This window comes from Aspergillus novofumigatus, assembly GCF_002847465.1.
Source record: "Aspergillus novofumigatus IBT 16806 chromosome Unknown P174scaffold_1, whole genome shotgun sequence".
Taxonomy (NCBI): domain Eukaryota; kingdom Fungi; phylum Ascomycota; class Eurotiomycetes; order Eurotiales; family Aspergillaceae; genus Aspergillus; species Aspergillus novofumigatus.
Genome location: NW_020194274.1, coordinates 4,134,838 through 4,162,631, shown reverse-complemented (window position 1 = coordinate 4,162,631; position 27,794 = coordinate 4,134,838). Strand labels below are relative to the sequence as shown.

The 27,794-nt window shown below is 50.3% G+C and overlaps 11 protein-coding genes across 11 annotated transcripts; 7 read left to right on the top strand and 4 right to left on the bottom strand.

Moving 5' to 3' along the window:
* Positions 1–1,392, top strand: P174DRAFT_427548 (putative C2H2 finger domain protein; the record flags this gene model as incomplete). Its single annotated transcript, XM_024825445.1, has 1 exon — positions 1–1,392. One exon carries the CDS (start codon positions 1–3, stop codon positions 1,390–1,392), a length of 1,392 nt encoding a protein of 463 aa, XP_024687935.1.
* A 921-nt stretch (positions 1,393–2,313) lies between these two features.
* On the bottom strand, positions 2,314–4,857 carry P174DRAFT_45793 (uncharacterized protein). Its single transcript, XM_024829597.1, has 5 exons — positions 4,577–4,857; positions 4,338–4,474; positions 4,130–4,276; positions 3,541–4,074; positions 2,314–3,482 (listed from the first exon to the last, which is right to left on the bottom strand). The coding sequence occupies exons 1-5, from the start codon at positions 4,705–4,707 to the stop codon at positions 2,593–2,595; spliced, it is 1,839 nt and encodes a 612-aa protein (XP_024687934.1). The 5' UTR covers positions 4,708–4,857; the 3' UTR covers positions 2,314–2,592.
* A 1,642-nt stretch (positions 4,858–6,499) lies between these two features.
* On the top strand, positions 6,500–8,878 carry P174DRAFT_361796 (putative arsenite efflux transporter ArsB-like; the record flags this gene model as incomplete). The annotated part of the gene is made up of 3 exons (XM_024821810.1): positions 6,500–6,575; positions 6,633–8,461; positions 8,528–8,878. The coding sequence occupies 3 exons, from the start codon at positions 6,500–6,502 to the stop codon at positions 8,876–8,878; spliced, it is 2,256 nt and encodes a 751-aa protein (XP_024687933.1).
* A 1,435-nt stretch (positions 8,879–10,313) lies between these two features.
* On the top strand, positions 10,314–11,147 carry P174DRAFT_456821 (putative O-methyltransferase; the record flags this gene model as incomplete). The annotated part of the gene is made up of 6 exons (XM_024829472.1): positions 10,314–10,331; positions 10,386–10,528; positions 10,558–10,672; positions 10,708–10,835; positions 10,858–11,053; positions 11,106–11,147. 6 exons carry the CDS (start codon positions 10,314–10,316, stop codon positions 11,145–11,147), a joined length of 642 nt encoding a protein of 213 aa, XP_024687932.1.
* Positions 11,148–11,371: 224 nt separating this feature from the next.
* Positions 11,372–12,492, top strand: P174DRAFT_437776 (trafficking protein particle complex subunit 4; the record flags this gene model as incomplete). The annotated part of the gene is made up of 3 exons (XM_024826385.1): positions 11,372–11,676; positions 11,736–11,857; positions 11,925–12,492. Coding segments are annotated over 2 exons (543 nt in total), but the record flags the coding sequence as incomplete, so codon positions are not given.
* Positions 12,273–13,802, bottom strand: P174DRAFT_437775 (proteasome regulatory particle base subunit RPN10). Its single transcript, XM_024826384.1, has 5 exons — positions 13,600–13,802; positions 13,505–13,543; positions 13,220–13,439; positions 12,975–13,159; positions 12,273–12,933 (listed from the first exon to the last, which is right to left on the bottom strand). The coding sequence occupies exons 1-5, from the start codon at positions 13,623–13,625 to the stop codon at positions 12,603–12,605; spliced, it is 801 nt and encodes a 266-aa protein (XP_024687930.1). The 5' UTR covers positions 13,626–13,802; the 3' UTR covers positions 12,273–12,602.
* A 205-nt stretch (positions 13,803–14,007) lies between these two features.
* P174DRAFT_427542 (uncharacterized protein) lies at positions 14,008–15,277 on the top strand (the record flags this gene model as incomplete). The annotated part of the gene is made up of 3 exons (XM_024825444.1): positions 14,008–14,504; positions 14,570–14,690; positions 14,834–15,277. The coding sequence occupies 3 exons, from the start codon at positions 14,008–14,010 to the stop codon at positions 15,275–15,277; spliced, it is 1,062 nt and encodes a 353-aa protein (XP_024687929.1).
* Positions 15,278–16,858: 1,581 nt separating this feature from the next.
* Positions 16,859–20,815, bottom strand: P174DRAFT_362096 (GTPase-activating protein LRG1; the record flags this gene model as incomplete). The annotated part of the gene is made up of 6 exons (XM_024821829.1): positions 16,859–17,320; positions 17,379–17,665; positions 17,723–18,814; positions 18,878–19,531; positions 19,588–20,290; positions 20,357–20,815. The coding sequence occupies 6 exons, from the start codon at positions 20,813–20,815 to the stop codon at positions 16,859–16,861; spliced, it is 3,657 nt and encodes a 1,218-aa protein (XP_024687928.1).
* Positions 20,816–23,017: 2,202 nt separating this feature from the next.
* Positions 23,018–24,801, top strand: P174DRAFT_456818 (ubiquitin-conjugating enzyme E2; the record flags this gene model as incomplete). The annotated part of the gene is made up of 8 exons (XM_024829471.1): positions 23,018–23,050; positions 23,135–23,168; positions 23,246–23,340; positions 23,393–23,414; positions 23,478–23,574; positions 23,706–23,874; positions 23,926–23,929; positions 23,954–24,801. The coding sequence occupies 8 exons, from the start codon at positions 23,018–23,020 to the stop codon at positions 24,799–24,801; spliced, it is 1,302 nt and encodes a 433-aa protein (XP_024687927.1).
* Positions 24,802–25,327: 526 nt separating this feature from the next.
* On the top strand, positions 25,328–27,139 carry P174DRAFT_383082 (C-3 sterol dehydrogenase/C-4 decarboxylase). The gene is made up of 2 exons (XM_024823144.1): positions 25,328–26,069; positions 26,133–27,139. The coding sequence occupies exons 1-2, from the start codon at positions 25,494–25,496 to the stop codon at positions 26,793–26,795; spliced, it is 1,239 nt and encodes a 412-aa protein (XP_024687926.1). The 5' UTR covers positions 25,328–25,493; the 3' UTR covers positions 26,796–27,139.
* Positions 27,140–27,154: 15 nt separating this feature from the next.
* On the bottom strand, positions 27,155–27,607 carry P174DRAFT_417013 (uncharacterized protein; the record flags this gene model as incomplete). Its single annotated transcript, XM_024824565.1, has 2 exons — positions 27,155–27,283; positions 27,338–27,607. The coding sequence occupies 2 exons, from the start codon at positions 27,605–27,607 to the stop codon at positions 27,155–27,157; spliced, it is 399 nt and encodes a 132-aa protein (XP_024687925.1).
* Between the last annotated feature and the right edge of the window lie 187 nt (positions 27,608–27,794).

The window sequence follows — 27,794 nt, the reverse complement described above, 5'->3', positions numbered from 1 at the left end:
ATGCATTCAAGCGCTTATGCCGACATCCTTCCCATGACGCTCGGAAATCGTGTATCATTTGAAGATTGCCAGCTTTACCCAGCTTCTGACCCTTGCACCGACCCAGCCTACTTTCCCAGCGAACCTCAATTCCAACTGCGATCGTCCGATCTCCAGAGCCTTCATAAGACTCATTACTTCCCTACGTATACGTCGTGGACCGACGCATCTCTTCCCTCGCACATTGCTGGTCCCCTGTCGGTAATGGAGACGGGTCTTCACCCTGTTCTCTTGAGCCCAGATCGCGTCGCATCACCTTGGAGCAGCTACTCCTCAATCTCTGGCGCAGAGAGCCCTGGCAGCAGCGTTGATGGTAGCTTTGTGCAGAGCAACATGATGGAACCCTACCCGTCCCCACCCTATGCCTATGACGATCTGAGAGATTCCTCAGTCAAGACAGAACAATATTCCTCGCCAGTCATGTCTGTCACTAGCTCGGTCGCCTTGCCTCAGATACAAACCTATCCTGACCCCGAGCCGATGGTCGAATCATCCTATCCAGTGACTGCGCCAGCCCATCCCTTTGTTTACGAGGAACACGACTGCTCTGAAGGATTAGAAGCCGTGGCAGCTCAAGCTCATCGTCGTGGCTCGGATAGTATCTCGGGTCACAAAACCCCTCCACCTTCCCTTCGACATCGGAAGTCTCGCTGCACCCCTCAGAAAAGTTCATCACCGAACCGAGTCACTAAGAGGAAGACTAGAGTCAAGTCAAACACTAAAGTGGCGTCAGCCTCGAAACAACATTCCGCCAAGTCGACGACCAAGAGCCATGTCTTCGTCTGCAGCTTCTCACGCTACGGCTGCGCAAGCACCTTTGCCTCCAAGAACGAATGGAAGCGACACATTGCCTCTCAGCACGTCCAACTCGGCTACTTCCGCTGCGACGTCGGCAACTGCAACGGCGGTCACAGACCCAGCAACAAAAACGCCTCAACTTCCACCCGCAACCACCACAACCAGCCCGGCCACCAAACCAACGACTTTAACCGCAAGGATCTCTTCACCCAACACCAGCGCCGCATGCATGCACCCTGGGTTCTCGCGGGTCGGCCCGACGCCACCACCGAGCAGGAACGGAAGGCCTTCGAGGCCAGTCTCGAGGATGTCCGCGCCCGCTGCTGGCACGAGCAACGCAAGCCGCCACAACAGAGTTCCTGTGGATTCTGCGGACACAGTTTCTCCGGCCCGAACAGTTGGAATGACCGTATGGACCATGTTGGACGGCACTTCGAAAAGGATGAGACCCCTCTTGAGGAGGCCGAGGATATCGCCCTAAGGAACTGGGCCATCAGTGAAGGGATCATCCAGCGTGATAGTAAAGGGCAATGGATGCTTACTGCTCTATGCTAATCATCCGTCTTTCCCACTTTTTTTTAATGCTTCGTTTCTTTTTTCCTTTATTTTCCTTTCTTCTCCTCTTCTCTCGGATTGATGACTTCGGCGTACCTTGCATGCACGGCTTTTAACCACGCTATACCCCCAGGTTATATAGAAGGACTGGACCAACTTGATGACTAACGATGGATATCCTGTATTGTTATGATGGATTTTGGACTTTTCGATTGCTTGCTGCATATATAATAATGAACTTTGAACTCTTCTACTCTGCTTCTCCTGGTCGTAGCGATACATAATAACCTACCGATCAAGTCAGGCCGCACAACGCAATAGTACCTTATCCTCCTGGTCTGAACGTGAAAGTGCGCGACAGTGTGCCTAGCACGCATCGCATTCTCCCTAAGTCAACATAATAATGACTTTATGCAAGGAATACCAAACCCTCGGCATCGATCAGCTTCATTGCCCTAGCGCGCCAATTTTCAAGGTTAGTGAGGGCCAATATGTTATGAAAGCACTCCTATTCTGTTCGTGAAGTAAATTGTATCAAAGTTCTATAATAATCAGATTTTGGACTTGAGTCAACTGTTTTAAACGATGACTCCATTCGCTCTCCTGAAACGTCTTCTATGTGCTTTGTACAGAATATATCCATCTCTTTATCACCTTACAAATGAGTTCTGGCCTTGAAGATACTTCTAAATACAAAAAGCCTGAGTTGTATGTGCGCCCTTCCAACGACTCGGACCATAGATGTAATGTGGTTTGAAATATACAATGAAGAGAACCTGCTGAACCAAGTCTATTGTGGATGATTCTCAGAAGTCCCTGTTGCCTGCTGTAGTGTTAGATTACCCGTTTGAGAATACAAAGTTTCCGGCCCCAGGACTAACCAACACGCGGCTTCAGCATAGACTGAACAGTGAGCAGCCATGATTCACGCCGCGGCTTGACTATCCAGAAGGGCATGGGACCCCGTAATCTGGAATCTGTTTTGTCGAGCGGCGTGGGTAGAACGAGGCTTTGAATGTATCGACAGGACTCTTGCTCGGAGCGTTCTTTGCCTCATGTCACGGTAATTATGGGGCATAACAGGCCCAAAGAAAATTGCGGACTTATCGCCTGACTGGCTTACAGCTAACCGTGCCAATAAAACGCCTTCGGTTTGTGATTGGCAGGCTGCTACATGGGTGCGAGTAACCGTTCGCATGCTCAAGGGGGTGTCCGTGGGATTGATCCAGGGGAAGTCGGGCCAGGATCTGGCGACACCACGATTATCGGGGAGCTGTCTCCCCCTGATGACTCTTCATCTGCCCTAGTTGGAGCAGCGGATGATCTTATCCGACCCCCACTGGCATAAACTGGTTTTGGCACTTCGAGTGTGTTACCTCGGGCTCGTGAATGACTTCTGGTAGCATTTCCGGTTGAAGAAGGATCCTGTACGTCGAACGAGCTCCGATCGGCCTGCGACATGCTAGCCTGCGATCTTCCACCAGTGCTCGGCGCAGGGGAAGAAGATCTGCCGATTGGCGGGCTACCCTCGAGGCCGCGCCGAGAAGAAATGCTGCCCGTAAAACTAGGCACCCGGGAAAGCCGCTCGGGAGACCCCGATGTGCTAAACTCGTCTGCGTTCTGACCGCGATTGTACTGCTTCCTTATCTTGTTCAGTTCGCCGTTCCGGTTTTCCTCGCCGGGTATCTCTGGGAACCGCAGTGCTGGCCCGCTCTTGAAATCGGAATTCTGATATCGATCGTGTGCTGCATTGCTCATCCAATTGCTGACGGTAAAAAGGGTTCGGGCAATTTTGCGACGACTGCCCTGATCTTCTGTTGCAGAGCGCTTCAGCGGCCATCTACTACTTCGACTCATCGTATGCCCCACTTCCATAGAGGAACTGCTGTCGCTGCCGGGAGAATTTGGTCGATCCTGGACGCAAGACGCCTCCGCATCACTCAGAATGCGCTCGCGAGGTAGAGGACCGGAGTAAGTGCTGCTAGCTTTTTCCTCCACATCCTCTTCCTGATCTTCTACTGCTGCTGCCAAGAACAGCGACAGCGATCCAAGTACAGCAAGGCCGGCACCAACAATCGGGGCCCATTGGCCTACCCACAAGTCAGGTACCGGTATATTTCCCATAGATGTATTCACAGGAAAACTTACCTATACTCTGTATTCGCTCAGTCTGATAATTGACTTGACGACTGAAAAAGTTCATCTCGCCAATGAGGATAATTACGAGGACTGCTGCCCCGAATATGGGCACCTCTACGACACTCAGAAATGATCTGATCATTTCATTGACCTTGTTCATTGTCCCGAGCGTCGCACCATTCGTGCCTTCAATGACCTCGTCCTGCTTTTTGTTCCGGTCCGGATTGCCGAACCGTCTGGTCCAGTTGATCTCAAGAATCTTGTTCCACATTGACGCGAGCGAGAGGATGGCTGGAATACAACATGCAGCAGCCAACAGCGTCGCAGCGCCAAACGTAAGCTTCTCTGGTACAGGGATGACGTAGATGTCATTTGCCGAGCCCTGTCGCATAGGCGAGAATGGGCCGCCTAGGACGGAGCAAGGAAGATCACACATAGTCGTACCGTAATGGAATTCATCAGAGTTCTTGAATATCGGACGACGGTTGACCGTGCAGGGGTGCGGCTCGATCCGATAGAACTCGATTGTTAAGCTCAGAAGACCTTCGGAGAGGTAAGTTAAGCAGAGTCGTACAACAGCACCGAAAAGGAAACTTACCTGCAAGTATAAGACCAGTCCACAAAAAGATGATATTCCGGCCGGGTTCATAGAAGTACGTTTTTGATAGTCTAACGGTGATTGGAGCTGTCAAGATGCCGATTGAGCAAAGCTGAAAAGCTCCAAAAACGTCCATATCGACAGCATCTGAAGAACACAGGTCGTCGGTTAGGATGTAGGATATACCAGACACGAATATTGAGCTTACCTTTGATGTGCAGTGACGCGAGCACAATACTATGAAGGGCTGCAACGGCAGGGAAAAGTAGTGCAGCGGCAAGACAGGCATTTCTGAGCCATTCCGCTCTGCGACCAAAGACGCAGGTTGTTATAAGAACATAGTACCTGTAATGGCAGAGGACCGCGGAGAGAAATATTAGCAAATGCTGGTCACAAAGTAGTGGATTCTACAGAGTCCATAGATGGCAGATGAGTACGGCCACATACAGAATCCTTGTTCCTGGGCCATACTGGCCGGAGACTGGCCAGGCACAAATGACCTGCAGAATGTCGCTGGCCGCGTCGGGGGTACTGAGCGTTCTATTGAGTTCCGTCGATGAATGGGATATTGCCGGCATAACTAGACATGGTATCGCCCAAAGATCAATGCTTGTCCGTACAACTAAACCAGGAATCTGTGTATTAAATTAGGTGGTTTAATTGTGGAGACAGGAGTGGCCGTGGAAACAATTTATAGATCGGACTTTAGTCATTAGACTCGATGTTAGGTCAAATCTTTGACGCAGAAAGGTCGAGTCATTATTCTTCAGGAAGGAGGAAGAGGAATAGGACGATCCCATCACTCCAGCAGCAATTGTCGTTCGTGAGGCTAGCAGACACGCGTAAGCAGACAGGTCTACAATCGGGCATACCCTCGGCTAACAACGCCCTACGACGGTCCAAAATGACTGTAGATAGGTTATCATTAGTACTTGGTGGGCGATTCTGCAAGAGATGACAGACAGATCTGGCATCTGCCAAATGTCTGTCACTCCCTCATTCGCCTCAAGATTCGCCTGAGTTGTTTGCGACAAATCAAGAAGACCCTGGAACACGAAAAGCCGAGTCCCCCACATGCGGCTCAAGTTCGCTCTGAAGGTATTCTGGAGCCTGGCTTATTGGAGGCGTCCTTGCTATTCGACGACTGGAAGGATCAGATGGACGAGGAATCCCCGACAAAGTTCAGCCCAGTACGAAAGCTGGTCAGAAACCACCAAGAAGGTGGCTGGCACCGGGCAAAAGACGTGATCAGACACTGGTAGACACGGCTGGAGGCGCGTTAGCCCTGCTGCCAGTCCTTTCCTGTTTGGGCTATAGCTGATTCTTTTTCTCTCTCACACAGATCAGGACCGATGAGAAATCCCCCAGCTTTTTTAATTATGGTGTTTCGACGGCTGATAGAGGAATGACCAGTATTCCACTCGTTCGTTGGAAATATACAAGTCAAGGTAGATGCCCACTTGCCTTGCCCATGGTACGGACTATCCATGGAGAATCGAGGTGATGATTGATGGTGGGCTGGTGGCAGGGCTGGGGGCGCAGTCCCCACATGACGCCCAGCTAGTGAAGGCCTTAATGCCTTGGTTCCTAGTCTAGGCTAGTGGCCGAATCTCTTCTCAGCAGTTGTCGGCGGGGAACCAAGAGTCCAAGACTCCAAAGAATCCTGCTAGAACACTGTCTGGGACTCTGAGCCTCTTAGACCTTTCCTTTTGGCTACGTGCTCTGCTGCGCCTCGCTTCGGTGACTAGGTCATTCTTATTAGCATTCGGCTAATCGAAATTTATCCCTAAGAATGTGCTGCCAACCATCACTGCTAACCGCTTGAGGGTTGGTTGCACATTGGCGTGTATCTGTCTTGTGCCACCGCCCTTTTTTTTTCCCCTCCAGGCCAAGAAGATCAAGTGCTATTGCGACAATAATGATATAGAAGGCCATCGTCCTCTTTTTGATCTATTCTATCCGTTTCTGTTCTTCGACAATGGATGTGGTTGTTGACTGACTCGGCAAAGGTGGAGTGTGCATGAAGGACGACATGGTTACCGACCTATAATCAAGTCCGAACATTCCTGTCAACGTCAGCTTTGCTGGTCGAATTCTCTATGACCAGGGGGCTTTTTTATTCTTGCGCCCTGAAGACAAGAAAGCGGACGAGACACTTTCAAATGGCGCCTGTTACATGTTAAAGCTTGATTGTGTGCTTATACCTGTCTCCTGAAAGCGTTTTCTACATTTGCAGTCCTTGGTGCATCTGATTTCTCTCACTGCGGCATCGGGCCGCAACGCTTCAAGCTCGAAAAAACGCAAATCGAGGGGGAAAACCCTGCATCTCCAGCAAGCCTTGAAGGGGTTCATACAAGGACGGTTTACAGAATGGCGGCGGATCTCGATACCGGCAAGATCAAGAACTGGCGTTCGATCGTCACTCTTATTGTTTTCATCATCACTAGTATGTCTACTAGGCGATCCTGGACCGCATCGAATCCTAAGCGACTGACTCTTGCAGATATCATCGTCCTTTTTCCCTTCCATATTCCCATCTACGTCCCACGCGCATTCTCAAATGCAGTGCTGGGTTTTTTGAGCAAATTGCGAATTATTCCTCCGAGGGAAAATCTTTTTCAACCCGACGATCAGGAAGACCACAATGGCAAACTTAAGCCATATGTACGATTTAACTTTCCTCTTAACTTTGTCACAGCACCGCTCATAGCAGACCTCTTTCTGCTGGCGATCGTGGCGATCGGACGGGAGGAAGTGCGCGGCGGCACGCTTGGGGCCGACAATATCATCCCAATCGATATCATGGCCTTCTTCCTAACCCTGGCTTACATCGCGATCTCCATCGATGCATCTGGTCTGATTAGGTACCTGGCTTTCAAAGTCCTTCAAAAAGGTGGCAAGGTCGGGCACCGGCTCTTCTTTTACCTCTACGCCTTTTTCTTCGGCCTAGGAAGCTTCATTGGAAACGATCCGATTATTCTCTCCGGTACCGCATTCCTCGCCTATATGACCCGAGTATCAAGCAACATCGTCCATCCAAGAGCTTGGATTCACAGTCAGTTTGCTGTTGCCAACGTCGCCTCCGCGATCCTTGTCTCCTCGAACCCAACCAATCTCGTGCTAGCGGGGGCTTTCCAGGTCAAATTCATTGAGTACACTGCTAACATGATTGTTCCCGTCGTGGTCACCGCCATTGTTTTGTTTCCCTTTCTACTGTACATCATCTTCGCGGATGAATCCCTCATCCCTCTTTCCATCAAGATGCACGAGCTCACAGAAGAAGAAAAAGAGAAGAAGCCCGTAAACCCCAACATACCTCATGCGAGGGGAAGGGCCGATGAAGAAGAAGACCTCGCGGACGATGAACAAAAGCTCTCGCTCGAAGAGATCATGAATCCTTTCCTGGATAAAGGAGGCGCTGCATTTGGAGCTCTCATCATGGCGGCCACGCTCATTACTCTGCTAGCCCTCAATGCCTCTAGCCAACGAGGCCACCCTAAACCCGTTTACTGGGTGACCCTGCCGGCTGCGGGGGTCATGCTGTGCTGGGATCTTGCGTTTGGATGGTACCACCGTCGTGAAACACGCGAGATTGCCCGTAAGGGCCGCGCAGAAATTGAGCAGGCCCGAGCGGAGCGTGCCCTTAGAGATGAGGAAGCCATGCGCGCGCAACAGATTGCCGAGGCATATGAATTCGCTGAATCGACAGAAGCCCGATTACGGAAAGAGCCCCACGCTGAACCAGGCACCGATGAGGGGAATACGGCCGATGTCACAAGCGTACGGCCATCAGATCGAGTTTCTACCGGCTTTTCGTCCCAAATGTCGGATGGCCAAAGTCAGACGCTGGCATCTCCTCTAGAATCATCCGTTTCGACACTGGCACCCAAGGATGATCGGTTGCAGAACGGAGAATTCAAAACCGACACCATGAGCACGCTGAACGAAAAGCAGGAACTCTCCACATCAACGCCACGGGAGCTGTCAGGTGCAGCTTCCAGTCTTGAGATGGATGTGGAAAGACGGATATTCTCCGAGAGAGTATCGCACGAAATCGCATCAGGAAACGGTCGAGAACGGGTAACTCTGGTGTCTCTTGCCGCAGACGTGTACAGATGGTCGCAGGAGACTTTCCCCACCGCTACAGCGGTTGTGTCACACATGCCATTTGCGCTTGTGCCTTTCTCCTTTGCCATGTTTGTCCTCGTACAAGCCTTAGTCACCAAGGGCTGGGTCCCGGTCTTCGCTTACGGATGGCACCATTGGGTGCACAAGACGGGGACCGTCGGAGCTATTGGAGGCATGGGCTTTGTTTCGGTGATCCTATGTAACGTGAGTTGCGAATCTCAATATTGACACAGTCGGGCCTGCTCAACTAATCTGTCACATTTACACTAGTTTGCTGGCACCAATATTGGTACCACCATTCTCCTTTCCCGAATCATACAAGCATGGAAGCAGATCAACGACGTGGACGGCACCTTCATCAGTGACCGGACATTTTGGGCGACTGTGTACAGTATGGCGATCGGAGTCAACTACGGTGCCTTTAGCACGGCTTTTAGTGCGTCGTTAGCCGGTCTCCTTTGGCGTGACATCCTTGCGAGGAAGCATATTCGCGTCCGCAGCCTTGACTTTGCACGAGTGAACCTTCCCATCATTGCCGTTTCTATGGCTGTAGGGTGTGCCGTCCTCGTTGGGGAGGTCTACATCATGAGAGATAACTCTCCCTATAATCCACCACGATGAACTTGGAGCGCGAACTGGCTAGAGTGCCTGGGAGATGCACTCATCCAGCTCATTCCCTTCCTTTGGCATTCGAGCGAGCATCTCAGAAGTCGTCTCTTCAAGAGACCTGTGGCAACAGCGCTCCTCAGCAGAACCACTGCCCATGTGAGCCACAAAAGATGACTTGAAGACTCCAGAGACTCTGATTCGACTCTCAGCCTTGCATGGCTGCCGTCCTACGGAGTACCATACTCGAACGGCCTTGAGAGTGAAGAGTCAACGGCATCATCGTTAGTTTGAAAGCTGCTGCTAGCTCGTCTTGAACGCCGAGTTCAAAAGGCAAACTGCCTACCTGAGGGCAGTGACAGAAGAAATCTTCCATTGAGAAAACTTCACCAGCCAATCCGGTCATGTCCTATTCCATAGTTTGTTTTTTTTGTTCTTATATTTGCTTGGAAGATTTACGACTCTTTACGACTTGACGACTTCACAACGAGCCATGTGCCCTAGGTTTCCACTACATACGCATTTTGATAGACATCCCCCTGAATGCTCCCTTCCCGAGCAATTGAACTCAAAAGTGAACAGTGTCATACGTGAATATCCAACCAAGAATCTTAATAATATTCGAAGATCTTGATTGCTCGGTTGCCCCTAGTTCTATCAACTACCTTGTGGAGATCCCATGTCTCCCCCCGGACCAGGGACAGTATTCACATCTGCATATACACAACCGTACCAATGTCAAGCATTTCTATGTAGCGACATCTCGAAGTCTTTGTCAATTTGCACTCAACGGATATAGGCGCCTGCTGATGTAGGGCTGTTCGGCCAAGGAGACTAGGCATGGAATATTGCCGAGTCAAGGAGGTACCTGCTTATTCTAGAGTCAGGCTTCGTCGGATTTAACGGTTCTGCTTCAGGCGCCCGGTCACTGGGAGACACTTTCGCAATCAAATGCGTACCGAATGTCCTTGGGACTTGTCAGTCTCATTCAAGTGCTTAACTGGGGCCGAGACACTCTGTGGGATTCAGTATGAGATCGTTCACTGTACCCCGTACACGCGTAAAGCAGTGGAGGGCCACGTAGGGTCGTGGTTTACTTCGCAACCCTGACGGGAAATCAGACCATCTTCCGGTGCACAAAGCTTCGGATTTTCTGGGATCTTGAAAGCACTGGAGTTTGATCCGCTGATTATCATCTCGGAGATAAGTTAAAGCTCGACCCATTGCGTAGCACGGATCCAGAGACGGGCGATCAGGTCATTGCGTGTTCCTCTTCCTTCAATGTCTAGACAGCGTATAAATACCTCATACCATGGCATTTTTGACTGAAAGTAGATCCAGACTAATCCTGTACCACTCTGTTCTTGCTCTCATTCCTTTGTTGTTAAGGGATAACATCCATTTCAACAGACTCCAACCGTGGTTTTTCAGCCAAAGACCAGCCTCAAAGATGCAAGAGGCCAGACCAGTGCGTATCTTACTCCTTCCTCCAGATACCCGCCTCAGACTAATAGACTCCAAGTCAGTTGAAGATCTGGCATTAGCTCTGCACGAGCATATCTTTACCCAGCCCCAAGAAAGATTCGCGAACCTGCCCTGGGAGTTGGTCAAGGCCATAGAGGCCTTCGCACAGAACAAGCGGATGATGATTTCCAAAGAGAACAAGTTAACCTTAGCCCGTCAACGACTCCAAGATTGCAGCCGCCTCCGAAGAAAATAATCGAATTCGGTACCTATGTTGGTAACTCCGCCATCGCCTGGGGCGCGATTCTACGCGTCCTGCATGGTGAGAATGTGCACGATTGCAACGTCTACACTTTGAACTGAGCCCAGTAAGTGCTCAGGTAGCTCGAGACCTTATACATCTCGCTGGGCTGGAAGACCTCGTTCGTGTCCTGGAGGAGCCTGCTGCGGAGTCACTCAAGAAATTGCATACAGAGGGAAAGGTGAAGGCGGCGGCAGTGGACATGGCGTTCTTCGATCACTGGGAGAAGTTTCTATTTGCGTGGCTTGCAGCTCTGTGAAGATCTCAAGCTGTTCCACAAAGGGCCTGTGGTCATTGCGGACAATACCGACATTCCTGGAGCTCCTGACTATCTGGCTTATGTCAAGGCTGGAGGTCGAGGAGGGAAGGGGACTGTTCGGTATGATAGTCCGTCATTGGAAGCGGTAGCGGAAGAGGGTCACCCGGTATGTCTATAGTTGTCTTATTTTCTTAGACGGACGACTAACTCTGCGGAAGAACATTGTCGAGGTTAGCACTGTCGTCGATATTGATTCCTAGATCGGTGCCGTTGTTGGACCGTGGAGGATATATTGACAGTTGGACAATGCGGAGGACAAGTCGTATGACAGCAGCCTTTTTTCAGAAAACTTTTCTCAGAACTGATCCGAACAACTTGCATCTGGGTTGAAATGGCTGCGAATCTTAATAATGAACAAAGCCGAAGAGTATATTTGAGAGCTGAAATTGATCTGTATGCCCTCTAAAACTTAGTTGCAACCTGACTACCTAAGCATTCTATTGGCGGTCAGAGCGACGTCCGCACCGCATCATCTCTCTGTATCTTGGGTGCGGAATAAATACACCAGCAGACATCTGTACCTTAGCAACTCCTATCTCCGCATCCCCTCAGGTGCGGCCAATATCAATGACTATAACGACACGATAACGATGACATGAGATTCCCAATCCGATATACACCACGCTTATAACATCCTCGAATCACGAATTAGAGTGATGCTGCACGATTTAAAGCATTGAAGTTCCCTTCCTCAGCAGGACGATTGTCCGAATCCTATCTATCCACCATGTACATCAGACCTCTCCCCCACCCATACACATCCGCGATTGACCAACCTCAAACACAGGGCCGTTTTCTCCCTAATCATAATCAACAAAGCCGGCGGCTTGATCTACCAGCGCGAGTTCCAGCCGGGCCTGCGCAAACTCTCCACAAATGACTACCTCGTCCTTGCAGGGACGTTTCACGGGTACGTTGTCTCGAATGACCGCCCTCCCACGCGAGAATCACCTTCTTGAAAAGCAAATCGCTAACAGCAACCGTCATACACAGCGTCCACGCCATCACCCGCTCCATCACCCCAAAATCCCCATTCCCGCGCCCCTCCCAACAACACCCGCGTCCTCCTCAAACGTCGCCCTCTCGTCGCCCTCGGGCACATCCACCCCGACGCCGGCCGCGTCGGCATACAGTCTCCCTAACCCCGGCGTACCGGTGACGGGACTCGAATCGCTCGAGACGGATAAGTTCCGGTTAACGTGTTTCCAGACCTTGACGGGGACCAAGTTCCTCTTGTTCACGGATCCGCTCATGGCGAACATTGATGCGGTGATTAAGAAGATCTACGAGTTATATTCAGATTATGTGATGAAGAACCCTTTTTATCAGCTGGAGATGCCTGTCCGGTGCGAGGCGTTTGATCGACATCTAGGTGGTTGGTTGAGAGGAAGAACATGATGAGTTGGCGGGACTGAGATTAGACCACTTTTGAGTGCTGGCGAATGGACTATGCTCGCTACTTGGCGAAGTGGTCAGTGATGACATGGAGTACGGTTTTGTGGCATGATAGACTTTGCAATACAATCCATATCACTTCTTCAAAGCGCGTAGTGGAAGGCACGCTTTCTAGAATTACAAGAGCAGATGTCAATACAGAGAAACGCCGGGTATGCATTAAGAGTCATCCACCATATAAAAGGTCACACGACACTTTCTTACGCGGTGTCCATCTTGTCACCGTCCTCTTTCTTGCCTTGGCTTCCACTCGATTCCCCGCCCGGCTGACCTTCTTCGGGGATGTTTTCTAGGTTCGCTTTGCGCTCAGCCTCTTCCCTCTCACGCTTCTCCTTCTCCTGCCGGTTCTTCTCCTCCTCAAGCGAAAGACGCAAGGCGAATGCGAGCTCAGGGTCGTTTTCAGCAGCGTCCTCGAAATTAAAGCCGCCATCACCACCTTCCGCACCGGCGCCGCCTACTCCCGCCTCGCCGCCCAAGATAGGCGTGGCCTGAAGCTCCTCACTGAGCAGGTTCGGGCCCGGGGTATAATGGCTAGGTTGGAGCCGTCGCCACCCTTGACATTCTCCACGAACGCCTCCAATTTCTTGGTTTGATCGGACTCCAGGTCTCCAAAGGCAATGACATCGATCGACACATTATTCTTCTTCATCTTCTTAGCCAGCTTGACCAGGGTCTTTTCGTCTTCTTCGATAGGGGAGCAGGAAAAAACGATGATGCGTTGTCTCTGAGACTTCTCGGAGCGGTGCTTTAGAGCAAGCTAGTATCAATTTCGTCAGTATCTATCGACGAGACTTGAGATCGAGGACGGATGACATACACCAGCCACCTGTATACTGGAGCTGAGATGGGCACTGCCATGAATCTTGGTGCGGTGCAGACCGGCGAGAATGCTGCCAAAGTCGGAGGTAAATGTCGAAAGAACTTCAGGACCCTTGCCACCCATACTCATGAGCCCCACAGCAGACTGTGGATGCACGCGCATTTTGGCGCTGTGAATGACGCTGACAGCATCGACCTGTGCTTGCCATCGTGTTGAGCTGCAAGTTGTCAGCCCTTGAGCGACAGAGCTTATCAAAGCTGGGCAAAACCAAGGAATCCTCACGTATAGTCTCCATTTCTGCTACTTTCACTATTATCCACACTGGAAAGAGGTTAGTCAACGGACAGATAGCTTAAATCGAGCTGGAAAGGACGGACATGATCATGGTTGCTTCGAGCGACATCTTGGCTAAGGTCTATTTCGCAAGTTCGGGATGAGGCAGTATGTAGATATTATCCAGTAGGACGGAATTAACTCTTTGAAGATTATAAAAGGTCTGAGAAAAAGCAATAGTGGAGTGAGGAAGTTAACAGTGATGGAAGTGATGAAGATGGGCGGAGGTGACGATGGAGGTTGGAGCTGCTTGCAGGCGAGATGTCACACTCCGCTCGGAAGCTAACGACGAATTAAGTCAGCGCTTGTTTACTCTCCCGGTAGACTGCCATCAACATCATCCTCCACGCGCAGTCATCGTTCTTCATTGACCTTCCCCCAACGCTCTGTTCTTATTTGTCGCGATCAATCAACTTGTTTTCATCAAATTACGTATTGACGCACACTTTGCGATGGCTTCTCCTACTAAACGCAAGTCTCCCGACGCAGACCGTGACGCGTATCCTAGCGACGATGCCAGAACACCCACCGATGCTCCTCCTCACAAGAAGCTACGGATAACCCGAAGCCAGAAGCAGGCCCTCATCGATAATTTGCAACTAGAGAGTATGGTCTTCTCAACGTTCTGGATGCGCCATGTACTAACACAAGGTACAGTCACAGAACGAGCTCGCAAGCTTCGCGCACAATACGCTCTCCAGGCACATGATCTGCGGTCTCGAATCGAAAGGCGCATTAACCGTATTCCCGTCGCACTTCGAAAGGCCAAAATGGGTGAATTGCTCGAGAAGCACAATAACTCTCTCCGAATGCAACAGACCGCCCTGTCCCCCAAGAAACACGCCAGTCCCGGTAAAGGAACGCGCAATCTCACATCTGCCTCAGTGAAACGCGGAAAACAAAGTGTCTCTACTGCAAGCCCAAGCACACGTAGACTAAAAAGGCAAAGGTGAGTTACCATGACCCTGTCCAATCTTCCGATCCTTGTTCGCCCGCTGACGGACTGGTGTCAAGTCATGAGGGACTCTATTCGGACAAGGAAAACGCCCCTGCTGCAGGTGACTCTCTTGATGTACTCAAAAATCCCAAGAGGCGTGCCAATCCGGCCGGTACTTCACGCGTCGTTTCTCAGGAGGTCCGAGGCGCAGACTACCGGATCCTCTCTCCAAAGTCTTTGAACTCCAGAACGTATCCGCAGTCACCGTTCCGTGCATCTCCCGAGAAACCCCATAACTCATCATATCTCTCTCGTCCCATGTCGCCCTTGAAACCATCCAGCCCCTCAAATCGACGTCAGCCAGTGCAGCGGGAAACGCGGATAATGCACGGTCGCGGACCACGAAGGCCAATACAACTTCCACAAGGGACATGAGGCCACCATCCCAAGCTAAGAGACCCGCCAGCCGAGCTGCCGCGACAACGAAGACTGTCCGCTCTCCCTTCTCCCGCCCTGCCACCCAACTCGACCGCAGAGGGAGCATCTCCTCCACCGCTTCTTCGGGAACGACGGTGATCAAGCCAGGCAGAGCAGGAGCGGGTACTAGGAAAGCAACCACTGCTTCTTCTGCCAGTGCCCCCGTTAAGAGGACAACGATCGCCCGCAACCAAGCGCCTTCCGTGGCCGCCAAAAGAAGCACAGCGTCTGCGACCAGGAAGGCCACCGCTCCCGCAGGAGGTGAAGCTTCAGCCACGGGACGTCGAGTTTTGCGCAAGCGAGCGTAAATTTGAATGCAGAGTGTTTGCATACACAACGTTGGAACTGCTTACCAGCGACGGTGTTGTTTTATCTGGAGTGGTGTAATTGTTTCTTGGGAGGGTCAACCAATTCGAGATTGGTGTTCATTGGGGCCGTGGCATGCCATGGCATTTGCATAACTCATTTGGCTGTCATCTTAATGGTTGTATTCCTGTGGCTTTCCGTCCGGGTTCTATCCTTGTACGTTCATGCTTTGCTCATGAGTTTTCATTGGAGTGCTGGCTTTCGATTACCAAGTTGGTGGGACATTTTATGCAGATTTGCGAGTTGGTTGGGCTTCCATCTCTTCCTCTTCAGTTGAAGGCGCTGCTCTTGGTCTCAACAGTTCTGAAGGATTCCATTCGGCTAGACGTTGTATGAATCATTTGTGGAATTGAGACTCGGACTTTTAGCTTTGTTATAACTGTTGCTTTTGCCCTTGCTTGCCATTTGTCTCTTACGTCTCTCCTGCAGAGGCCTGCAAGTGACGCTTGGATCGGGAATGGAATAAGTTTTCTCGTAGGGTCAAAGTCTCTTCGTACCTCTAGGGTTACCTCAAACCAGAAGAACTATTGCCATTGTACTACAGATATATGAACGCGGTCCTACAGATCGAGAATCATTGCGGTGAAGCAACAGAATCGGGCTTCGTCCAATTCCTAAAGTAGATTACACCTCTGGTTCTTTTTTATGAGGAAATGACACCGCATCAGGACAAGTACGCAATAATCGAACAACTTCTGGGGAATATTACCTCAGGGAGGCAGCAAGGGTTAAATGAAGTTGGAAAAAGAAGAATAAAAGTAAAAGGGACCGAGAACAACGAAGCCACAACATTGACTCAGAACAGGTATCTTTGCGGTCGTGCAGGCCGACTAGCGAAAACAACAAAAGACCAAGAGATACACTCACCATTTACGCACCATTGTTGATGGGATGAAAATGCCAAACACCAGGAAGGAAACAATGCGAAGTAAAGAAGAAAAAGAAAAGGAGGGAAAAAAAAAATTAAGTGAGAAGGTCAGGAAAAAAGGCAGTCAATGCAACGACATGCCCAGGTCGTGATATGAAAATAAGTAATCAAAGTAGAAAGTGAAAGCGAGAAGAGAAGGATCTGAGTTGAAGGTGAGATGGTAAGCCGAGAGTCGGAGAAGACTTGACCAACAGCCACTTCCACCACCAACTGATCAAAAGCCAAGAATCTGTGCGAGACAAATCGAGTTAACGAGAACCTCGCGGTTGCATGTCCTGCACGGTGAAGGAAGAAAACGTGGAGAGAAGAGAGATAAAAGGAACACTGCCAGCAGCTGTGACAAGAACCGAGCAGCCGGCAATGTAGAGATGTCAAAACTCAGATCAAGCGGACAAGGAGAAAGAACTCCATCCAACCCAAGCAAAATGAGAGAACGCTAGATGGTTCAAATGTGCGCCGTAACATCCATTTGCATATCAAAAAAAGAAAACGATGTGATTGGTCGGCAAGGAAGACAACTGGACTCGTCTGAGGATGAAATAGGCAGCGCAATGAGATAGGGTAATTCTAATGGTTGGGAAGGACTCGTTTTAAATTAGCCAGCGACTCCCATGGGTCCCGCTCCTGGACGAGACCTGTAAGGCATCTGTTGGAGTTGTCCCTCCTGTGGAATGGGACTCTGTTGGCTGCCGTTGCTGGCGCTTCTTTCACGGTAGCTGGCGGTCTGTCCCGGCGCAAGTTCCATTCCATTGTAAGGCGCCGATGCACTGTTTGCGGGGCTGTGTCCACCTGTGTTTTGCACGTGGCGTACAGAGTTTTGCGCCTGCCATGATCCGTCCTGAGACTGGTCTGTCTCAATGCGCGCAGATGTAGGAGTATTGGCTCCTCGGTTATGAGGATTTGTGATTGTCACAGTTTCTCCGCCGTTGTTGGGTTTCGGAGAGAAGCTTCCTCGCGCAATGTCGCCATATCTCTTCAGAATTTCCTTTGTGCTGACTTCGTTGTTATCCTTGAAGAATGTGGTGTCGCTAAGAACAGCCTGAAGATCTTCCGGTATCTTAATGAGACAGTCAGTGAGCTGGTCCACTGTGCATTGGGTTGTGGAAAGGACTTACCTCGCACATAGTGTCGTTGTAAGTGATAAGAGCATTGACAGCCTCGATTGCCAAGAAGCTTTCATCAACTGTGCTATTCTTCGTATTTGGATAGAGGATGTTAGGTGTTATGACAGTTGCAAGATTGTGGATATCCATCTTGCTACCCGTATCCTCGTCCACATGCGAGAAAGACGACGTCCAGTTTAGAAAGGCGAAGAGGACTTCCATAGTATCCCGATGAGCCTTGGGCAGCAGACAGCACGTGAGATGCAGTAACCGCTTTTGCTTTTCGGGGTCAGGTATTTCTGTAAATGGTGACGTTAGCAGAGGCTTTGAAATTGGGATGCGGGAGCTCAACTTACTCTGTGAGATAACGAATAGGTTATGGAGTTTGAAAGTCAAGAGTGGGTCAGGCATCTCGCGTAGGAACTTCTTCAACAAAGCTGCAATCTGCACAGGAGTCTCCTTTGTGAGGTCAACCTGGTCGTACTTATTGTCGATCATCTCGGAGATCTCCTTCAGCCGTCGAATATTACCATTCTTTCGAAAAACACCTTCCACAGACATATCCATTTGCCGCATCGCAGATACAGCATCATCAACAAGAGCAGGAACGCGAAGCGCGCCAGGTCCGACGCCATGAGTGGATTCCGTACCCTCCTTTTCGACCAGGAAGTCGAGGCTCACGCCGAACACACCCTTCTTCTTGCCGGCCTTCTTGGCATCTTTGTTGAAGGCGCGACCGAATATGTTCCATATTGTTGGCTTGCGAGACTCAATCAAGGAGAGTAACTCATCCAGCGTGAAGTAACCCTCCAGCAAAGGCTCCATGGACAAGACAGCGACATGCCGTACGATAAAATATTCGAGAGCTGAGAGTTCAGAGAAGTACTTCTTGGTCTTGGTGGTTCTCTCTGCGAGATGAGATTCCAAGTTGCCGCTAGACACACCGCGTTGATGGCCTTGGTTATACCTAGGAAGCGGCTCAGTCGTACCCACGAGTTTAGTGCCGGCATGTCTGTAAGCGTTGGGACGTTGTTCTTTTGCTTGCTCGGCGGCCACAATCCTCGGAATATCGTCCAATGTCAAAGCGTCCTGATTACCAAATGTCAGGTCGGTGACAGTCTCGCCATTGGCATCTCTTTCCTCTACAATTTGGAAGCCATGGCCACGGGGATCGGAACCTTCTCCGCCCGAAGAACCGGGCCTAACACTTCGACCCTCAGGACCGTCGATAATTCTTGAAGCCCTAGCTCGCTTGTATGTAGTTGACAGAGTACGCTCGTTTCGAATGGACCGCAAGCGTCGCATCTCGCCCACAGTCTGCTCAAGCGATGATTCAGCAGCACCGTCTCTGCCCGCATACTTCGACCTTGTCGTGGATCTGTGGATTTCACCGCCAGATTGAGGTTGGCTGCCATCTTTAGTCCCACTCCCAGTGAAGCTCGGGTCATCTAGAGAAAGCAGAGTGTTAGCCCATTGCTGACCAGTATTAGCATTGCGACGGGATACCATACCTGAAGTGGGTTGCAAGGTTCCTCCAGCGTGCAAAACAGCAAGAAGGCGCGCGAGTGCAACCCGTAACAGGAAGACAAACTGCTGTAATTTGCTCACACGAGTAAAGCCACCTTGAGTCTCATTCGCAAGACCTTGCTGTGAGGCGCAACTATTGCAGAAAACCTTTTTTATCCTGGGACTCCAGAGGGCCTCTTGACAAGTATCGGTAAGGTCCGTTTGACATGATGCACACGTAAGATGAGGTGGCTTGATGTGCCACCTGGATTCACCCAGCATGATACACTCATCATCAATTGGTTCTTTACATGCTGCACAGCAATCAGAAAGCTGATCGGCAAGACTGGCTACCCCAGCCATGAGATCTGCAGGTGTTTCTTCTTGCTCCGGGGGCCTGAGTGTCTCGATATCTGCCAAGTGATCGAGGAAGTGATACAAGCCTTCGGGACTCTTCTTCTCCCTCTCCAGCTTCAGAGCGCCTTGAAGCCCGATGCGGATGAGAAGCTTAAGGTAGTGGGCAAGACCAGTGACTAATGATAGGAGTTCTTGCGTGACGCCTAGTTTCCGTACCCCAGCTTCCTGGGTCTTGGACAGCAAAGCGAAGAAGGCGACGATTTTCTTGCACAATAGTTTGGCTTCACGTCCGTAAGAAAGGTCTGGATACTCAGTCAGTCCGCACTTCATTTTCTGCCCCCGGAAAGGCGGTACTTACCCTTCATCTCTTGCGCCTTGATGTATCCAGCAAGTTCATCGATGGCGCGGAAAAGAACTTCGACGTGACCAATGAATCTCTTAGCAACTAGGACTCCATCCAGATAGGAGCCATTGCTGACGTGTAGTAGCATATCCGAGATGCAGGCAGCTGAAGACTCTTCGAAACCAGAAAGAATGCTCCAGATCCTGTAAACCTTCTCCTCCATCATATCTTCTTCTTCTCGGACTCTATTGCGTTCCTCGTCAGTGGCATCGAGACCCGCCTCAGGATGCTCCAGAGGCTGGCCATTTGGAGCTAGGCGCACATTCCAAAATTTATGAATCATATAGCACTCTGGATGCCAATGCTGATTTTGACCATTGCGGAAAATCTCCACAAACTGCTTCAGAATAGCTGTATGACACCCGTGGCATCTCTGGGCAAACTGGGTGGAATAGTGGAAATGACAGTATACCCTGCCCTCATGCTCATAATAGGAGTCTTGGGCGCCAAAAACTGTCGGACAAACTGAGCAAGTGAAATGCTCGATGTGGTACTTGTGGTCTAAGGCGGTGATATAGGAACCACGCAAAGCACCGCCACATTCGTGGCAGAGGAGATCCAATCGCCGAAAGTAATCCGTCTCACACAGTGGATATTGTCCGCTTCCGTCTTCAGCGTCGACCGGAAAGAACTTGGATGCCACGATTTGCCCGCAATCCTGTTGTCAGAGGCAGTTAGCTAACAGGACGCGGCGAGTTTTGTTGAGGTGGACGACTAAACTAACCTCACACTTGAAACACTCAAGATGATACGTTGCGCCAAGTGCGCGTACAAATTGGCCCGTCAGAGGCTCGCCGCACTTTTTGCAAATACGCGAACTACCGGGGGATTTTGTGGGCGGACGGCCGCTCTGAGAAGGTCTGTCACGTTGCGCTGACTTCTCCCAATAACCAGCTCGATCACGCGGAGTTGATGGGTCCCGCTGGCCAGGGTTGTTCGAGTCCAATCTTCGGCCCGTGCGACCGTCTGGATTCTGCATCCCATCTACCGGGCTAGTCACAGCAGACCCATTCCGCCCACCAGATCTTGCACGCGGCGAGTCGAAAGTTCTATTGCTGTCGGCCGGCGAAGTAGGAGTTTGTCTCTGAAAACTACCACCCTGCCCACTGGTATTTAATGTCGGACGGACAGCCCCGTTGCCCGGCACAAGGCTATCCGGCAGTGAGACATCGCCGGGAGGCATATCCGCAAGGAACGCTCTTTTCTGTAATTACTGACGGCTGCTCTTCAAAAGTACGTCAATGAAATACCGCCAGTATCGCGACAGACTTCCAGATCGGTTGGTTATTGTCCGAGGCAATTGATCGTCGTCGATACCAACAGACAACCACTGGTTAGGGTGATGGAAGATCTCCGATAAAATTAGGATGAGGTCGGGCAGCGAGGTCAATGAAGACGTCTGTTAAGGAAGACATATCAGATCAAAGTAGCATGAGTGTGTTATTTGTGGGATCCGTTTGGAGTGTATGTGGTTGTTCCCGTCAAAACTTACCTCACGCCATGTAGATGAAAACTTGCGGGGAAGTGTTAATACTTGAGGGAGCAGCGACCGAGGCGCGTGACCAAGTGATAGGTGTAAGCTCTTCTCTGACTTTCGCAAACGAGCGCCTGGAATTGCAGCAAGTTGCCGAGGACAATGCTCTGCGAACGCAAATTGCCAGCGTTGAGGGCTGCGAGATCGAGAAAGATCCGGGGTTTCAAAGAGAGTGGCGGAGTACGCTGTCTGATAGGTGCATAACCGTACCCAATCCCTTGAGCAAGACGACTTTTGAAATAAGAGCTTCAACTTGGTGTCACAGAGCAGAGACTAGAAGAGACTGACAGGGAACCGAGATCAACCAGAAGAAGCAGTCTAAAGAGCTGTGAGGAGGTATAGAGGAGAGAAAGCAGCGTGTTTTGGAGGAGGTGGGAATGTTGCTCGTTGGCGGTTGTTACTCTGCCCCCCTATGCTTCCTCTTGCTGGCTGCCCGCTAGGCCTTATCACGTGAAGGATCTCACCGCCTCCATCACCGCCAAGCGAGGGTCGGTATTGCTGAGTGCAGGCTACTACTAAAGGGCGCCATATCATCATGAATGGACAGTCCTCATGGTGAGTAAACGTTGCAGAAAACGGTGTGGAGAATACTTCCGGCACAGGCCCGGCATGAAGATGGAGAAGGAGGCTGGGAGAGAACACTAGTCTACCTCTCTAAGTGCAAAAAGCAACAATGAACGCCATGGTCACATGATCCTCAGCTGGTCCGCCATTCAGCCCTTGACTCCCAATTCTGAAGAAATGAATAATGATGCGTCTACCCAACCACCGATAAACATCAGGGCAAACCTACCTTCCAATCACCGGCTATACTAATCTATGTTCCCTGGCAAAAATTGAGGGTCAAGTATGTAAGTATTTACCTGATCGAAGGACATCTCCATCGTCCCGCCATACTGTGGTACGGGTACTGAGAAGTGCGCGTAAAGCAACCTGTAAGTTTGTAACTTTATTGTAGAGCGGCCCGAAGCCGCCCATCCCCCATTTTGTGGAGTTATGGATGAACTCATCTGTCATGCACAACAGACCCGAACCAAGGACTAGGCACAAGTAGGCGTCTTCTCAATGTCATGTCTGGCCATGATCATACGGACTTCGTAGACTCTCTTGCGAGGCGCTTGTGTTTTCATTTTAATCGTAGATAGATTTGTTGACAAGAACTACTTGGTGAGGACCCCGGATTAACACAGTTAAACTCCGCTGCTGGAAGATCCGGGTTCCAATTTCTGACTGCCTGAAGCCCTGAACCTTTTTCGACTTCAGGGTCCAACTGGAACTGAGCCATATACTGTCTATCTATGGCTGCAACTCTATAATAGAAGAGCCAAATCTTTTGGGCTTTGAATCATAATTTATCATCTTTGCCTGAATGGCTATGGTAGCCCCTCATGTCTGAGGTTAAATATATCCTCCGACCACTGTCTCTTGCTGTTAGGATATATTGGTGACATGACTCCACTGCCACTGATCATTCACCCTTAGTGTTGTTATCTATCAATTCTATATTATCGCTTTTGCAGAAGTATTAAAGCTTCTTCGGTGCTTATAGTTCTATTACTCGCAGTGATTTTTCGCCTAGCTCGTGTTTATCTGTTGATTCGTTATGCAAACACTTAAAAACCTCACCTCTCCTTCTCCCTTTTCTTTTTGAGGCTCTTGGTGTTCCTACCTAGTTCCTTCTCTAAGGACACAAAATACCTCAGAAGTTTATCTCTGCTGTATAGCACGCGTCTTACAGTTCACCTCACTTTCCATCTTATTATCCTTGTTAGTCGATAGGCTTGACTCAAACAGCATCTCCTTCTCGATAAGGCTCTCTCCGACTGGGGCAAATGCCTCTCATTAACCACAATGTCTGACCAGTCCATACTTCGCATCACTCGGGTACTATATCTCTCATCAATTTTCGTCTATCTCTTCCGAAGCATCATGTTGACTAACATAAGAAATCTTCGTTCTGGGTATCAGGAAATCAGGCATATCCAACACAACGCAGATCTTTGTATGTCTTTTACTCAAGCAAGGCTTGTTTCTCACCTCCAATTGAAAGCCTTACTGACTGACTTTCTTCATTTACAGCTCTCGCCGTGGCGTATAAGGATTCTGATATTCGCAATGTGACCGCTATTGTGTTGGGAACCCCTGGGACACCTTACCAGTTCGGTCTCTTTGAGGTCTGTGCTCATTCACACTGAAGATGAAGCCCATGGGCTGACTGCCACCTAGTTTAGCATCAGTTTTGGCAAAGGTAGGACTGCTGATCGCTTGGTTACGATCTGCGGTGAGTGTCAAACGGCTGATATTATTTCAGACTATCCTGCCACTCCGCCTATTGTTCAGATTACGACGACCAATGGAGGACGATGCCGTTTCGGTCCTAATCTCTATGCTGGGGGTAAGGTTTGCTTGTGAGTCACGGACCATGTCCATGCCGACATAGTTGTGATGCTGACAACGTTGGCACTGTAGGTCAATCTTAGGGTGATTAGAACCTGCTGAAAACCGGCTTGCCAATAACGCTGACGTCTTTGCCTTGCAGTACCTGGGGTGGCCAGCGCGGGGAGGAATGGTCGTCAGCTCAAGGACTGGAGTCCATTCTGATCTCCATTCAGAGCCTCATGTCGAACAATCCTTATGAGAATGAGCCTGGATACCAAGGGGCACATGCACCCGAGGATCAGGAAAACAGCCAGGCTTATATTGAAAAGGTAAGTTTGTCCCAGGTACGATGATTAACTGTGTGCTTACCTCGCCCTGAGATACGTCATGAAACTCTTCGCATTGCAGTTATCCAACCCTTGGAATCATCACTGGGCATTCAGTCGGACGGAACAGTCATGCCATCCGAGAGCAAGAATATAGGCGAGGATGATGACTGTGATGACTCGTTCGATGACGAAGACGGCACTTTCTTCGAGCCCTTTGCGGATCTTCGCAAGAGGCGCTTCTTATGGTACTTTGACTCCTACATGCAGGCGATCAAAGAAGCAGAACCACAGGTGAGACGCCGCCAGAGATTCGAAACCATGCCTTTTGAGACCGAAGATAATTGCATGAGGGGCCATTTTAATTATCCCGAATTGAGACGACGACTCATCCGCGTAAAGGAAGCCATCCTCAAAGAGACGCACAATTGGCCAATAGAAGGTCTCGAGGCGAAAAAGCAGGAGGCTAGCCTTGCGGTGAGCCTGCAAAGTCAGTACGAGCAGATCGTTGAGGATTTCAAGCATCGCCACAATTTCACAGTGGACCTGGGCCTCGTCCACGAAAACCCGTTCCTCTGGGTATTGATCTACTTTGGTCGCCCCATGACGCAGCTTGATGGTGGTGTGTTTAAGATCAAAATCTATCTGAGTCCACGATTCCCGGAAGAGCAACCCCGTGTCGTCGTTGAACCAGAACTCTTCCACTACCGGGTGTCTAAGGATGGAACGTTGTGCTATTTCCCAAAACGCACTGAGGAAATGCGCCATCACATCGAGGCAATCGTGGAAGCACTTGAAGAGGAGTCAGCACCTTACGATCCGCGGACAACCGTGAACCCAGAAGCATCCAAGTTGTTCTGGGGTAGCCCTGAGGATCGAAAGAACTACAACCGTGCACTCCGTCGCTCGGTACAGAAGAGCGTAGAGTGAAGCTTTTGCGGGCTCGAAACGCTTCAAGACGACATGTAAGTATGTATCCAGATATGTTCAACTGTCCCGATGAAGTTCGGAGGCTTGGTATCCGGGCTTTGATAAATCGTCTGAAAAATTCAAGTTGCCAAACGATCTTTTCTGGCGGCGCCAACTTCTGTCCTTATACCAATCTCGTCACACGCCTCCATGGCTCTGCCAAAGCTTTCGGCGACAGGAGACACTTTTCATTGGCCTGGGGCCGAGAGTCCATGATTAGTTTGGACGCAGGCGTCGAAACCCTACGATTGCAAAGCGGCACGACAGGCAAAAATGATCATTGTTTGCTAGGTTTACTTTTGCATTAATTTATCTAGCAATACCAGCCGTTGTAGGTGTCAGGTAGCGTGAATTCGCAAAAAAGCAGTTGTGGTCCACATTTTGTAGGCATAGTTGTACTTTGTCGGTTTTGTGGGGTGTTCCAAGCTCGTGCCCCAGAAAGATCTCAAGGCGGCACCGTACCTTAATAATCATCTACCTCTCTAAATGGCTAACTAAATGATGCCAACACCCCTATTTAAGTTCAATCACCGAACAAAAGTAGGAAAAAACAGACCGTGTTCTCGACCTCACTTTTTCCAAACCCGGATTTACCCCGTCTCGTTCTTCGGTGACATAAGAAAGAATATCCTTCGATCGATTGACTGCCCCTGATGCCTCAGAAGCGGCCTACTTTGGAGCTGGGCTCTGTTCTGGTGGTCGGAGGATGCGGGTTTCTGGGCTGGCACATTGTCGATCAATTGCTCAATTTCCCTTCGGAGACTGATGCCAGCGTTGCCCTCCCGAAACCAGAAGGGGACTCTCGATTCGATAATCCTCGGTTGGCCGATCGGTACCCTAGGTGCGTAGCGAAGGTCTCCGTTCTCGACCTGCGAACAGCCAACAATCGCCTGCCCGGTGCACAGTACTACGACGGCGACATCACGTCCGAAGAATCCCTGCTGGCTATTTTCCGCGAGGTCAAGCCGGATGTCGTCATTCATACCGCGACGGCGAACGTGTTGGAAGGAAACAAGGAGCTGCTGCGCAAGGTCAATGTCGATGGAACCAAGACGTTACTGGAGGTCGCGGGCGGTGACCGTGGTGACTGGGGTGGGAAATGCAAAGCCTTTGTGTATACGAGCTCGGCCTCCGTCCTGCACGACACACAGAGTGATCTGAAAAATGTGAACGAGGATTGGCCGCTTATTCGGGGCAAGTTGCAGCTGGAGTACTACTCCGATACCAAGGTTCGTTTGTCGACACTTCTTTGGCCTTGCTGGATTTTACTAACGGAAATTCAACCTGCCTAGGCCGAAGCCGAAGAAATAGTCTTAAAGTACAATCGTGCTTCTCCCTCATCGATGGTGACATGTGCTCTGCGCCCCGCAGGTATATACGGCGAGAAGGACACCACATTTACCTTCAAGGTTCTTGAGCACGCGGCCAAAGCGTCCCCGACCGTTTTGCGCATGCAGCTCGGTGATAACAACAACTTGTTCGACTTCACATACGTTGGCAATGTCGCCTACTCTCATCTGCTTGCCGCATACCGTCTTCTTGCCACGCAGACGCGCTACGAGTCCGGACAAGGCGGTCCCCTGGACCATGAGAAAGTAGACGGTGAAGCCTTCAACATCACAAATGACTCCCCCGTGTACTTCTGGGACATTACTCGCGCTGCATGGGCGCTGGCTGGGAAGGTTGTGGAGCCTGATCAGGTGTGGCAGCTTTCTGAGGATCTTCTGGGGCCCGTTGGCGCCGTCTTGGAGACGGTATTTGGATTTATTGGCAAGACTCCCCGTTTGACAAGGCGCATTGTCCGGTACTCATGCATGACTCGCTACTACTCCTGCGAAAAGGCCAAGTACCGACTCGGGTACAGTCCAATCGTCTCGGTCCCTGAGGGACTCTCCCGTGCAGTCGGATATGTGCTGGCACGCGAACGACTCGAGTCCGAAAAGAAGGGGCTGTGAAGCGTTGACTGGAAGATTTTAGGGTCGATATGGCGTATATGTATTGTAATATATGATATGACTATTTCTTGTGACATTCCCCTTGGCTTTGTCCTGTTCATAGTTCTTCATGGAAAGCCACACTTGCTGATACTATTCATGACAGGCATTGTGAAGAAATTCTCATAATACCAAAGGCGAAGCCAGAGCAGGACATACATCTTTATTCACCCTAATCAAGCCAGATATTGTAGGTCAAAGTTGATCGCATATGGGCTGAACCAGCTTTCCTGCCATGCCAGTGCAACACACCAACATAGTGTCACCACAGCTTCCTGAGTAATACCCGGAGCAACTTGTCCTGCTTCGCAAGATGTCTACTAAAGACTCTTCCTGTTTCCCTGGTATACTTCTCCAATGCCCTGAGGACTTGGGAACTTTGTCGGTTTCTTCTTCAAAATACGACAATCGACAAGATCCACGATATTGACATATACCTTGGACAAAGCCTGAAAACCCAAATCAGTGTCCCGGCCCCCAACCCTCAACGCAGCATAGCATACCTGCTTGCATTGCTTGGTAGACGTGAATGGTCCTTTCAGGTCCATCTCCTCGCACAATTGCTGCCAGTTCTGAAGTCCGCTGAGATTCTTTCCAAGCAGTCTATCGTACTCCAGGGCCATGCATCGGTTCCACATCTTGCGCCAGGTTTTTAAGCCGGTCTTCCATTTTCTGTAGTTTGCTAGACGTTTGAACTCATCGCTCACTGAGGAGTCTGGGTTGGGCTTGAAGTCTGGGAAGTCGGTGAAGAACGCACGCGTGTTCGCTGCCATTGCAGGGGAGCTTCCTGTTTGTGCTATCGCTCGGCGAGGTCATGTATTCTTCTCTGGCAGTGTTGAAGGTTGAGTGTTGGCCATAGTAAAGGTCTGGAAGCAACCAGGAAGGCTCCATCATCCCGAAGTCTTCATAGCTCTTTTTATGGGTCTTGGTGGATTAGCTGCCAGAGCTATTGCTTGTCTT

Excerpts from the sequence above, each read along its gene's own strand:
- P174DRAFT_45793 (XM_024829597.1), bottom strand. The coding sequence starts at position 4,707 with ATGCCGGCAATATCCCATTCATCGACGGAACTCAATAGAACGCTCAGT. Across the intron at positions 4,475-4,576 it reads GGCCCAGGAACAAGGATTCT|GTACTATGTTCTTATAACAA; the intron begins GTATGTGGCCGT and ends CTGCCATTACAG. Across the intron at positions 3,483-3,540 it reads TGAGCGAATACAGAGTATAG|GCCAATGGGCCCCGATTGTT; the intron begins GTAAGTTTTCCT and ends ACTTGTGGGTAG.
- P174DRAFT_383082 (XM_024823144.1), top strand. The coding sequence starts at position 25,494 with ATGCCTCAGAAGCGGCCTACTTTGGAGCTGGGCTCTGTTCTGGTGGTC. Across the intron at positions 26,070-26,132 it reads AGTACTACTCCGATACCAAG|GCCGAAGCCGAAGAAATAGT; the intron begins GTTCGTTTGTCG and ends CAACCTGCCTAG.
- P174DRAFT_437775 (XM_024826384.1), bottom strand. The coding sequence starts at position 13,625 with ATGTCGCTCGAAGCAACCATGATCAT. Across the intron at positions 13,544-13,599 it reads CTCGAAGCAACCATGATCAT|TGTGGATAATAGTGAAAGTA; the intron begins GTCCGTCCTTTC and ends ACCTCTTTCCAG. Across the intron at positions 12,934-12,974 it reads CAAACCAAGAAATTGGAGGC|CCATTATACCCCGGGCCCGA; the intron begins GTTCGTGGAGAA and ends GCTCCAACCTAG.